General features: G+C 37.9%; 2 protein-coding genes across 4 annotated transcripts in view; one reads left to right on the top strand and one right to left on the bottom strand.

Annotated features, from left to right (window-relative positions):
* PACRG (parkin coregulated) overlaps positions 1-13083 on the bottom strand; it is a 512384-nt gene that overhangs the window by 493791 nt on the left and 5510 nt on the right. Inside the window, exon 1 of one of the 2 annotated variants that reach the window (XM_060614497.3) lies at positions 12310-12766. The exons of the other annotated variant lie outside the window; for it this stretch is intronic. Coding sequence (XP_060470480.1) covers positions 12310-12465 — 156 coding nt within the window. The 5' untranslated portion in view covers positions 12466-12766. Of the gene's footprint in view, positions 1-12309; positions 12767-13083 lie in introns of those variants that run through there. 2 annotated transcript variants of the gene reach the window in all.
* PRKN (parkin RBR E3 ubiquitin protein ligase) overlaps positions 12928-13083 on the top strand; it is a 1338651-nt gene continuing 1338495 nt past the window's right edge. For both annotated transcript variants that reach the window (XM_078447547.2, XM_078447546.2), the window contains exon 1: positions 12928-13069. In XM_078447547.2, coding sequence (XP_078303673.2) covers positions 13063-13069 — 7 coding nt within the window. In that variant the 5' untranslated portion in view covers positions 12928-13062. The remainder of the gene's footprint in view (positions 13070-13083) is intronic.

Raw genomic sequence — 13083 nt, 5'->3', positions numbered from 1 at the left:
CAAAGAGGATGATAACAAATTGGTGAAACTCACCTTACCAAATATCAAGATTTTCAAAGCTACAACAATTAAGACAGTATGATACTGGCTCAGAGATAGATAAATCGACCAATAAGAAGGAATAGAGAGTCCACAGTTACTATTTATAAACGGGACTGAATGGATGGCTCTCCATTTGGAACAGACCAAATTAAAGCCTTAACTCTCATCTTAAAAAATGAATTAGTGACTGAATAATTAATAATCTGTGGAACATCATAAGAAGAAAACATGTTCAAGAAAACTTAACATATCAGGATGAAAAAAACATTTCTGAAACTAATCAGGAATACACAAATCACAAAAAGAGATAACTAAAGAGATAACATAAAAAAAGATAACTATAATTGCTTAAAATTAAATTTAAAATTTCTATACATCAAAGAAAAAAAAAACTATGAAGACAAGTCACAAAGTAGAAAATATCTTGAGTCCATATCCAGAAAATATGCATATCCAGAGTATACAACTATAAAGAATACCTATGCAACAATAAGAAAAGGACAACCCAATAGAAAAAATGGGCAAATACTAGTAATAAGCATAGCACAGAGGAAGAAACTTATCTGATTAAAAAACTATGGGAAAAAACTCATATGACTATAAGAGAAATGCAAAATTAAAACAAGGTATCATTTCATACCCTGAGGATTAGTACAATTTTGTCTGATACCACCGATGATGATTAGGATTTAGGAAACAAGAGTTCTCATTAGCTGCTGCTGACAGTATAAATATGCACATATTACTCTGGAAAGAAATTTGACAAACTCTACTAAAGTTGAAGCTACACCTCATTATTCAGCAATCCACCTCAGGTGAACTTTGGCACAGGTGCATAATAAACTCTACAAAATGAGGCAGTATTGAAATGTAGAAACCTAACAGTCCCTCAGTAAGAGAATGAATAAACACACTGGCTCATTCATGCAATGGGAATATGATACAGCAGGTAAGCAAATTTCCTCCAAGTGTTCCTGCTATCACAGGACACGCATTCCTGAAAATCTACCTGTTCTGCAAAATCACTCATTAAAAATAACAAGGTGTATGGGAAAAATAATGTTTAAAAGCCCATAAAAACCTATGCAATTTTGTAACCAGAGCACTTAACAATCATTCTAATAAAAAGTTATCAGCACAGTTAATTCTTAACCTTTGGAAGTGAAATACTGCAGTAAATATACTGCTGTTCTTTTAAAGAAAATGATGACAGGAGATGTTGTAAGGATTTACAAAGTAGGGTAACACTCCAAGACTTTTAAGAGCAAGTATGCAAGGGGAACAGGAGGAATGATACTTTCTGCATCACTTTGAATTACTCTGTTGATATGCTGTGTTCGGTTGTGCTAGTATACTTTTCACTCAGCTGCTCTTACTTGGTGGCATAAAATTTTAACAACATGGGGCAAAAACATATGAACCTCCTACTTACACTGATATCATTCCCCTATTTGTGAATTGAATATGAGCTAAAAGGCAGTGGAGAAACATGCCCTGTAACAGACTAGCCCAGGTATAAAGGTAACCTGAAGAACAATACCTAAATTTTCATTATATATATACACATACACATTGCCATAAAATGTATGGATGCATGTATATGCACTACATTATTTGGGAATGATATATATAAACTATAGGATCCCAGTTACTTCTGGGAACGGAAGAATAGAAAGATGGAAAAGGAAGGAGGAGGTAGCTCTTCTAGTAAGGATTTGTTTATTTTTCTATAAGATCAGAAATTTATTTAAAAGAATACGATGTTATAACAAAACACCATTATTTATTAAATCTAGATAAATATATGCCTATTTTATTTACTTTTAGAACATTTATTTTTGAAGGAGAGCAAGCAGAGGAGGGGCAGAAAGAGAGGGAGACAGAGAATCCAAGCAGGCTCTGGGCTGTCAACACAGAGCCAGATATTGGGCTTGACCCCACTAACCATGAGGCCATGACCTGAGCTGAAACAAAGAATCAGATGCTTAACCGACTGAGCCACCCAGGTGCCCCAACATACCTATTTGATTATTTTCTATACTCAGTTTGCATAGTATTAAAATGTCCACTGGAAGATTAAACTGGTATAAAGATAAAAATTAAAATCAACATTCTGGATATGAATTAATGGGAGAGATCAGTATCAACAGTTTCTAAACATATTGCCAAATTAAAATACTTAAAATTGTGTTACACTGGCTAAAAATTTCTCTAAAATATCTGGGTATTATGTATAATTGCAAACCAACCAACCAACAAGAATAATGCAATCAGTGGGAAATAGAATATTGCTTAGTTAATGTCTTCAAAAAAAGTTATATGGAAAATAGTTTTTTGAGATCTTTCCTTAATAGTATCCTCCCAAATGTTCTGAACCATTATTAAAGACTAATTAAATCAACCCCAGAAGAATAAGAAAAATTAAATCAGAATCTTGGAGGGTGAGGCTGAGGAATCAGTATTTTTTTTTAAGTTCCCCCGGTGATTTGAATTTGCAACCTGAGAACTATGACATTAGATGTTTCCATCCATTTCTAATATGTATCATGATTGGGTTTCAGAGGTTTCACATATTCTTTTTTTTTTTTTTAACATTTATTCATTTTTGAGAGTGAGAGAAACAGAGCATGAGCAGGGGAGGGGCAGAGAGAGAGGGAGACAGAATCAGAAGCAGGTTCTAGGCTCCGAGCTGTCAGCACAGGGCCCGATGCGGGGCTCGAACTCACAGACTGCGAGATCATGACCTGAGCCAAAGTCGGACACTCAACTGACTGAGCCACCCAGGTACCCCTCACACATTCTTTTCAAGTGTTCATGGAACAGTCTCCAGAACCGATTGCATGTTAGGCCACAATGCAGGTCTCACTAAATTTAAGAAGACTGAAATTATATCAAGCATCTTTTCTGAACACGATGGTATGAAACTAGAAATCAATTACAAGAAGAAAACTGGAAAACGCACACACACACTCACTCACCAACACATGAGGCTAACCACTATGTTGTTATGCAACCAATAGGTTAATGAAGAAATCAAAGATAACATCACAAAATACCCTGAGACAAATGGAAATGGAAACACAATTTTCTAACATCTAGGAGATGCAGTGAAAACAGTTCTAAGAGGGAAGTTCATAGCAACACAGAACTAGTTCAAGAAAACAAGAAAAATAACAAATAACAACCTAACTTTTACACCTGAAGGAAACAGAAAAAGGACAAAGCCAGAAGTTAGTAGAAGAAAGGAAATAATAAAGATCAGAGTGGAAATGAATGAAGTAGACACTGAAAGGACAATAGAAAAAAGATCAATGAAACTAACAGCTGGTTCTTTGAAAAGATAAACAAAATTAATAAACCTCTAGCCAGACTCATCAATAAAAAAAGAGGACCCAAATAAAATCACAAATGAAAGAGAAGTTACCATCGACACCATGAAACACAAAGGGATCAAAACAAATTGGAATTATATCAACAAACTGGAAAATCTAGAAGAAGTAGATAAATTTCTAGAAACACACTATCTTCCAAGACTGAATCACAAAGAAATAGAAAATATTAATAGACTGGGGCACCTGAGTGGCTCAGTAGGATAAGCATCTGACTTCGGCTCAGCTCATGATCTCACGGTTCATAGTTTCTAGCCCCACAGAGAGTTCTGTGCTGACAGCTCAGAGCCTGGAGCTGCTTCAGATTCTGTGTCTCCTTCTTTCTTTGCCCCTCCCCAATTTGCTCTCTGTCTCTGTCTCTGTCTCTGTCTCTCTCAAAATTAAATAAACATTGAAAAATATTTTAGAAAATATTGATAGACTGCAACTAATACAATTGACTAATTCAAAAACTCTCATAAATAAATAAATAAATAAATAAATAAATGTATGTATGTATGTATGTATGTATGTATGATGTATGTATGTCCAGGACCAGACAGCTTCAAGTGCCTGACTTCTGATTTCAGCTCGGGTCACGATCTCATAGTTTGTGACTTCGAGCCGCTCATCGGGCTCTATACTGACACTGTGGGGCTGCTTGGGATTGTCTCTCTCCTCCTGTCTCTGCCCCTCTCCTGCTCATTCACATGTTCTCTCTCTCTCAAAAAGATAAATAAAACTTAAAAAAAAAATTAAGGAGAAAGGAATACTTCCAAAGTCATTTTTACAAAACCAGCATAGCTCTGACACCAAAACCAGAGAAAGACACCACAAAAAGAAAGACAATTTTAGGCTAATATATCCCTGGTGAATATAGATGCAAAAATCCTCAACAAAATATTAGCAAACTGAATGCAACAATGTGTTAAAAGGATCATATGCCACAGTCAAGTGGGATTTATTCCAGCAGTGCATGGATGATTTAACATCCACAAATTAATCACCCTGAGAAACCACATTAACAAAACTAAGAACAAAAATCATGTCATCATCTCAATAGATTCAGAAAAAGAATTTGACAAAATTCAACATCAACATATGATAAAAAAAAATCTCAACAAAATAAGAAAAGAAGGAATGTACCCCAACATAATTAGAAGGCATATATATGACAAACCTACAGCTAACATCATATTCAATGGTGGAAGGCTGAAAGCTTTTCCTATAACATCACAAACAAGACAAAGATGTCGACTTTTTTTTTCACCATTTTTAATATTGGAAGTCCTAGCCAGAGGAATTAGGCAAAAGAAAGAAATAAAAGACATCCAAATTGATAAGGAAAATGAAATTACAGATAACATGATACTATATATAGAAAATCCTAAAGATTCCACCAAAAAACTATTAGAACTAATAAATGAATTCAATAAAGTTGCAAGATACAAAATTAATAGAAATCAGTCATATTTTTATACACTAAGAATAAGCCATCAAAAAGAGAAATTAACAGTCCCATCAAAAAGAATAAAATACCTAAGGGCATCTAGGTAGATCACTTGGTTGGGCTGTCAACTCTTGGTTTTGGGTTCAAGCCCAAACGGTTTGTGGATTCAAGCCCCACGCTGGGCTCCATGCTGTTGGCACAGAGCCTGCTTGGGATTCTCTCTCATTCCCTCTCTCTCTGCCCCCCGCCCCCACCACGCTCACTCTTTCTCTCAAAATGAATAAACTTAGAAAAAAATAAAAAAAAACCCTTATGTATGCACTTCATTTGAAAAAAAAAAAAAAAGAATAAAATACCTAGGAATAAATTTAACCAAAAATGTGAAAGACATATTCTTTGAAAACTGTAAGACACTGATGAAAAAAAAAGTTGAAGATGACACAAATAAATGCAAAGATACACCACATTCATAAATTGGAACAATACTGCTAAAATGCCCACAGCACCCAAAGCAATCTATGGATAAGTGCAATCCTCATCAAAACACCAATGGACATTTTTCACAAAAGTAGAAAAAAGAATCCAAAAAATTTGTATGAAACCACAAAATGTCACAAATAGCCAAAGTAATTGTGAGAAAGAACAAAGCAAGGGGTATCATGCTCCCTGATTTAAAATAATACCACAAAGCTACAGTAATCAAAACAGTATGCTAGTGGCTCAAACGCACACACACACACACACACATGCACACACACGCACACACACACACACACACACACATATAAATCAATGGAACAGAATGGAAAGCCCAGAAATAAATGGACACACATATGGCCAAATAATCTATGAAAAAGAAGGCAAAGAGATACAATGGAGAAGATGTAGTCTTTTTAATAAATGGTCTGGGAAAACTGGATAGGTACATGCAAAAGAATGAAACTGGACCACTGTCTTATACCATATACAAAAATAAATTCAAAATGGATTAAGGACTTGAATGCGAGACCTGAAGCCATAAAACCACTAAAAGAAAACACACGCAGTAAGCTCTTTGACATAGGTTTTACCTATATTTGTTGGACCAGTCTTCTTAGGTATAGGCAACAAATGTTAAAATAAACAAATGGAATTGCATTAAACTAAGGAGCGTTTGGACAGCAAAGGAAACCATCAATAAAATGAAAAGGCAACCTATGAATAGAAGATATTTGCAAACAATATATGAAATAAGGAGGGCTAATAGTCAATATATATAAAGAACGTGAGCAACTTCATATCAAAAACAATTAGAAAACCCAACTAGAAAATGGGCAGAGGACTAGAATGGACATATTTCCAAAGAAGACGTACAGATGGCCAGCAGGAGCACTAAAAGCTGTTCAATGTTCTATGCTCAATATGTAATCATCAGGGTAATGCAAGTCAAAACCAGAATGAGATATCACTTCATAACACCTGTGAGATCAGCTCTTCTTGAAAAGACAAAATATAAGAAGTGTAGGGAAGATCTGGAGAAAAGGAAACCCTCATAAGTGTTGCTAGGAATGTAAGTTGGTGCAGCCACTATGGAAAACAATATGGAGATTTCTCAAAAAATTGAAATTAGAACTACCATATGATCCAGCAATTCCACTTCTAGGTATTTATCCAAAGAAAATTTAAAAAAATAATTTGAAGAGGTATAGATACCCATATGTTCATTGCAGCGTTATTTACAATAGCCAAAATATGGACACAATTTGTGTCCATTGACAGAGCTCTGAGCTCTCAGAACAGAGCATGATGCAGAACTCAAACCCACAAACTGCAAGATCATAACCTGAGCTAAGGTCAGATCGACTGAGCCACCCAGGCTCCCCAAATATATATATGTATATGTGTATGTGTATGTGTATACATACACATATACATATATACATATATGTGTGTGTGTCTCAAAAATGAATAAACATTAAAAGAATTTTTAAAAAGTGCAACAGTGCCAGATTACTTAGGATCTTACAAAAGAGGAAGAACTTCAACTTTCACTAGGAATGAGGAGATGTTGAAGTGTTTGAGATAAGAAATGCCATGATCTGGCTGAATTTTAAAGAGATCATCTGAGTTCCTAAATCAGGGGAGGGTGGTTAAAAACAAAAAGACATATAATAGTTAGGGCAATAAGAAAGAGGCAGAAGATGAGACAAGAAGGGCAGACCTGCTTACCTTCATTCATCAGATACTTAGTGAGTACACTATTAGCTACTGGTTAGCATGAAAAAAAATTAGTTACCATGGGTTCTGCCCTCAAAGGAAATTTACAGAAGACAAAACATGAGCCAAAAATAACCATCATACACAGTAGAAAACAATGAGCAAAGGATAATTTTCCATCTTGGTTGACAAAGAGAATTAGGAAGTCTTCTTGAAGCAGTTGGCATTTTAGCTGGCCACAAAAATAAAAGTTCCTTGACAGCATGGGTTCTGCCTTTTCTAGACTGCTCAACTGCCAGCACCTAAACAGCATTTGGCACGGTGATCAATAGATATTCGTTACATAATGTGTGAAGGAACGTGTGTGTGTGTGTGTGTGTGTGTGTGTGTGTGTGTGTGTGTAGATATGTAGGAAGGAGGGCATTTGAGCAGAGGGTACAAGATAAGTGAAATCGCAACAATGAAAGGTTAGAGTTCAATTTGGTGGAAGGAAATGAGAATAGAGGGAGATGAAAGTAAACCTTAGAATAGGTTACATCACGGAAGACCTTGCTGGTCTGGTGGAGGTGCCATGGTTTTCTCTGAGCAGCGATAAGAGGGGAACTTTACTGGGAAGATGAATGTCGTAATACTGATGGACGCTTGAGGCAAACAACCAAATGGTGGATGGAATCTAGAGACCAGTTTGGATGAATATTGTAAAAGCCCAGACAAAGGGTGATGAGGTCCCCTCATCGTTAGTACTTCCACCGTGCTGAGCAAATATTTCTAAGCCTTACCACGGACGGACATGTATTTACATGTCCTGCAATTACTTTGCTTGTTTATTTCCTTTTCTTCACTAGCAATAGAGCATATTTACCACTGGTGGTGTATACTTTTTTTTTAAGTTTATTTTGAGAGACAGAGAGAGAGAGAGAGCGAGAGAGAGAGAGAGCGGGTGACGGAGGGGGAGAGAGAGAGGGAGAGCGAGAATCCCAAGAGAGGGACAGAGAGCCTGACACAGGACTCGAACCCACGAACCATGAGATCATGACCTGAGCCAAGATCAAGAGGCAGACGCTGAACCGACTGAGCCACCCCGGCACCCTAAGGCAGTGCACACTTCTAATTACCACGCTCACTGCTACTATTCCTTTTTCCCCTTATTACAGTAATAAAATGCCTCAAGTTTCAGCTAGACATAGAGCTACCAGTCGGAGACTACAGTTCCCAGCCTCTCTTACAACTGGATATGGTCACAAAAGTAAGTTTTCGCAACCGATTTGAGCAGAAGTGACAAGTGTAACTTCTGGGACACACATTTCTTTTTTTTTTTTAAATTTTTTTTTTTCAACGTTTTTTATTTATTTTTGGGACAGAGAGAGACATAGCATGAACGGGGGAGGGGCGGAGAGAGAGGGAGACACAGAATCGGAAACAGGCTCCAGGCTCCGAGCCATCAGCCCAGAGCCCGACGCGGGGCTCGAACTCACGGACCGCAAGATCGTGGCCTGGCTGAAGTCGGACGCTTAACCGACTGCGCCACCCAGGCGCCCCTGGGACACACATTTCTGATGAAGCTGCTTGCTCTCCATTTCTTCCTGCCTCTTCTTACAGGTGCTCCCCCACCCCCCTCACCATGCCTGAGGTAGGTGCTGGACATTATGCCCTTTTGTAGGTATATAGCTTTCTTAGCCCTTTTCCTGATGGAACGTGTGGGGGCCTGGGAGTTCCTGCAAGGGTCTGTTTTTCATAGGTTTTTGTAGAAAGGGAAAGTATAGGCCTATGACCAAATTCTGGCCAGTGGGATGCGAATGAAAGTGCGGTGTGGTGCCTGGGCCAGGCCTCCAAAAGGGAGCTTGCTGCTGCTTCTTTCTTTCTTTTTGAGGGTAGGGATTTGACCCTGATGGTGGTGACCCCACCTTGACCGAGGACATCATCCGACAGGATACAAAGCAATATACAAGCAGTGCCCAACAAACTTGGACCTTTCTATGCAATAGAAACAACTTCCATTTTAGTTAAACTATTGTTATTGGGTCTCTGTTAAAGCAGCCAAGTCAATACCTTAATATATAATGTATAAATGTTGACCATTACCACTATGTGTTGAATGAATATATGATTGGTAAGTATAAAAGTCTCTACATATGTAACATTAAAGAATTATTTCTCCCATTCCCCTAAGCTTTGAACATAAAACATATGTCTGTTGAAAAGGAAAGCTACAGTATAAAGCTTAAGCTGAAGTCAATCTGTATCATCATAACTGGGGCCTATAGCCTAACTTGATTTATGATAAAGTGTATTAGCACAGAAGGCATCTCTTGTCATTTGAGATTAAACCAATACAACGCTGAACTACTGCTTTCTGGCTATAGATTCCAACATACCATGAAACAAGGCCTTTACAGGGAAAATGGAACATGAAATCTTCAAATTCTGTATCTCCTACCACTCTTTTCAGGCACACATAACAAGATGAATTTGATATTAGTCTCTGACTTCAGGAATTTTGTCATTGCTTGTTTTCAAACAGAATGCAATAATAATTTCAGGGAAGTAAAGGAAGAAGCTTATTTGACATTGGGTCTTAAAAACCTAGCCATTTATGCTTATTATTACTTTATAAATTTTTTTATTCATATATATGTATATATATATATAGAGAGAGAGAGAATATGACTGTTCAGATAGGGATTTCTGTTTGCACAGCCCATCTGATCAAATCAATTTATGATCAAGTGTATATATTTATGTTACTAGAACATTCTCAAAGAAACACTGGGAATCTCCATAGACCTCTTTGGGGCGCAGTTGCATACATCTTTTGTGGAGGCGCACTGGAATGGTGACTCATTTAATTAGGAAGTTTCTGAAGGAGGCAATTGAAGGGAAGTCTCAATGCCAGAAAAATGATATAGGTGTCTACACTTGGACAGCAGTTGTAATCAAGAGAAGCTGGAGATTGGCATGTTATTTTCTGAATAGAAATAAACCTTAAGAAAGAGAGAGAGGTATTCTGACTTTTTAATGCCAAAAGGTTCACATTGCTGAAGACAGAAATGGTGAAAGGTAAATATTGGAGATAAAAATGAAAAGTTTCACTTCCTATACCCCTGAAGTTATTTTGTATAAATGGTATCTTTCTTTTATCAAGACTTTATTATTGTGTGGTAGTTTTCCTTGGAGGACGAAGGACAGGGACTTTGTTTTGCTGATCCCAAATGTTCCTAGCTTAGCAAAAAAAAAAAAAAAAAAGGAAAAGAGATGGAGTTTTTGGTTGAATGAATGAATATGTGGATAATATCTGCATTTATGAATTGTGATTTCTCACTAAATAAAGTGAAAGAAAGAATGACACATCCTGTTCTGAGGCTCTTAATGGAAATACAGATATAACACTAAGAGATTTTCTCTAAAAATGCAAAATAAGAGGATATTTAACTCATGTAGGTTGTTTATAAAGAAGGCTTCTTCATAATCAATTTTTTTTTTGCTATTTTAGTTTTATAAGCATATTTACTATATTGGGCAATACTGAAATACTTAATTTTCCAGGAACTATGACTTTAGGTATAAAGCTATGTTAAAAAATAAACATGATTATAAATAAAAATTTACAAACAAAAGAGAAAATGATCAATTTTTTATGTGTCTGTGAAAAAATATAACATTGAAAAAAATGACCGAGGCGCCTGGGTGGCTCAGTCGGTTGAGTATCAGACTTTGGCTTAGGTCATGATCTCATGGTTCTTGGGTTCGAGCCCCACATCGGGCTCTGTGCTGACAGCTCAGAGCCTGGAACCTGCTTCTGATTCTGTCTCTCTCTCTCTCTCTCTCTCTCTCTCTGGCCCTCCCTTGCTCATGCTCTGTCTCTCTCTGTCTCTCAAAAATAAATTTTTTTAAAAAATGTAAAAAAAAAAAATTTTAAAAAAAGAAAAAAATGACCAAGATTATAATTACAAATACTGTGTAGAAGAAAAAACAATTAATTAGCTTGAATGGTGATCGTATTCTATATTGCTGATAAATGAATCATCTGGACTCCCATGACCACCTATTCATGGGAAAAACATGTAAAAAAGATTGCAGGTTACAACAAGCAGGGATTTCATCTACTTTCATGAATTTTACCTGTTGTAAATCAAGTGACACACATTCCAATAAGCTAAATATCATTTTGTGTACTAATATGGCAATCTGACCTAGGGATCTAGAGGTAATCTGTTTCGTTCATGTATTTTAAGGATGCAGTTTAGGAATAAGGTATTAGGTTTCCAACATTTATATAAAAGAGATAATGTGATAGTGGAAAACAACACTATTCATTTAACATAGTGAGCTGCTATACAATAAGTCAGATGCTCCCAGAGTGTAAATTATACAAATTTGAAAGCCGCATTTATTATTAATATCTCATTCCTAGACAGGGGCTTGCTTAGTCTGTCAGTAGTAAAACCTGGCTTAGCATACCAAATTTAAAGCTGCTTAACAACTATGAAAGTTTTTTTTAAAACCTTTCATGCATGTAGCTAATTCACTTGTGTGCATTTTAAACCCTGTCTTTCCCCTAATAGTATTGAGAATATTTTTACTATAGCAATTATAGAAATTAAATATGAATTGTAGTAATAGAAATACTTGAACTGAAGCTTGGATTGTTTAAATTTATCATTTAAAAGGTCTATCTGGAAATAGACTTCATATTAAATTGCCTATCAGTGCTCTTACAGGCTGAAATTATTTTGTAAGAAAGAGGGTTGTTAAAGTAAATGTATGGATATTCTAAAACTTCTTAGGTTGAATTGATGAGATTTCTTATTGTAGATGATTTAATGAGTTTATGTTTCTGGGTGCACGTCAGCACATGTCACATTTTGCAAGACTTTATGATTTCTAAGAACTCGCCTTTTATAAGGTCCTTTGCTGAGGAGTGGGGCTAGATTAGGAATCAAATAGGGAAAGAGGGTCTTTTTTTTTTTTTTTTTCCGTGTAAATAGTTTAGGAGTAATTTTGGATGGTCTAGAAACCATGGGTTATTAGGCAGGTGCTTATCAATGAGTATAGTACCTCACTTGCCCGAGATCCTTTCTAACGACCTAGCCTGGACCTGCACACTCTGGTGGGCACCATCTGCAGAGTAATTGCCATTTTTGCCAAAGACCACCCAGGACAGAGACTCAGAATCCATCACCGGGCCGGCCAGCATCTATAATCTGGTGTCCCCTGATTCGGAGCGAGTGCATTCAATGCAAGAAGATCACTTACGACTGAGTTTTTCATCATGGCTTTGACTGTGAAGCCCTCAGAAACCAGGGAGTGAGGCTGGTGCACCGGGAGCGGCTGTTGTGCCAGCAGCTTGGTCCTCTTCGGCATCTTGTCTGGGCATTTGTTTAAGCTCAGGGTCTCTTTTTCTGCCACCATCTTCCTAGAAAATGTCTTGTTCTCATAAAACGTGTAGTAAAAGAAGCAGTGGGTTTTACGGATGTGAGAAGGAGTTCGGGGAAAAAAAAAAATGTAAAAAGGCGCGATACTGGTAGAAATTCAACCCCTCGTAGCGCCCAGGTTGATCCAGATGTTTGGCAGCTCCTAGGTGAAGGGAGTTGAGGGGAGGGGAGGGGCGGGAAGAGCGAAGGACCGCGGCAAAAGCTGCAACAAGCTTCGAAAGGTAAGCCTCCCGGTTGCTAAGCGACGCGTCAACACTAAGGCCGAATGGCCCAGTTCCCCCGTGACGTACGTTTCCTGGGCCTGAATCCCGAATGGCGGCGGAAGGCCGGCGGCGGACTGCGGCCGGCGGCCGGAGGGAGAGGGGCGGGGTGAGGAGAAACTACGCGGTAAAACTACGACTCCCAGAAGGCCCCTGGTGCGCGCCGTCGGCGCGTGCGCATTCCGAAGGCCGGGCACAGGGGAGGCAAGTGCCGGAAGACTTACCCCCGGAGCCACACTGGCGGGAGGTACAGGCGGGTGCCGGTGTGCGCGGAGGCTCCTGCGTGCCTAGCAGTCTCCACCTGCCCAGTGACCATGATAGGTACGTGGGTGCCT

Source organism: Panthera onca, chromosome B2 (genome assembly GCF_046562875.1).
Source record: "Panthera onca isolate mPanOnc1 chromosome B2, mPanOnc1 haplotype 2, whole genome shotgun sequence".
NCBI lineage: Eukaryota > Metazoa > Chordata > Mammalia > Carnivora > Felidae > Panthera > Panthera onca.
This window is presented reverse-complemented; position numbering and strand designations above follow the sequence as displayed.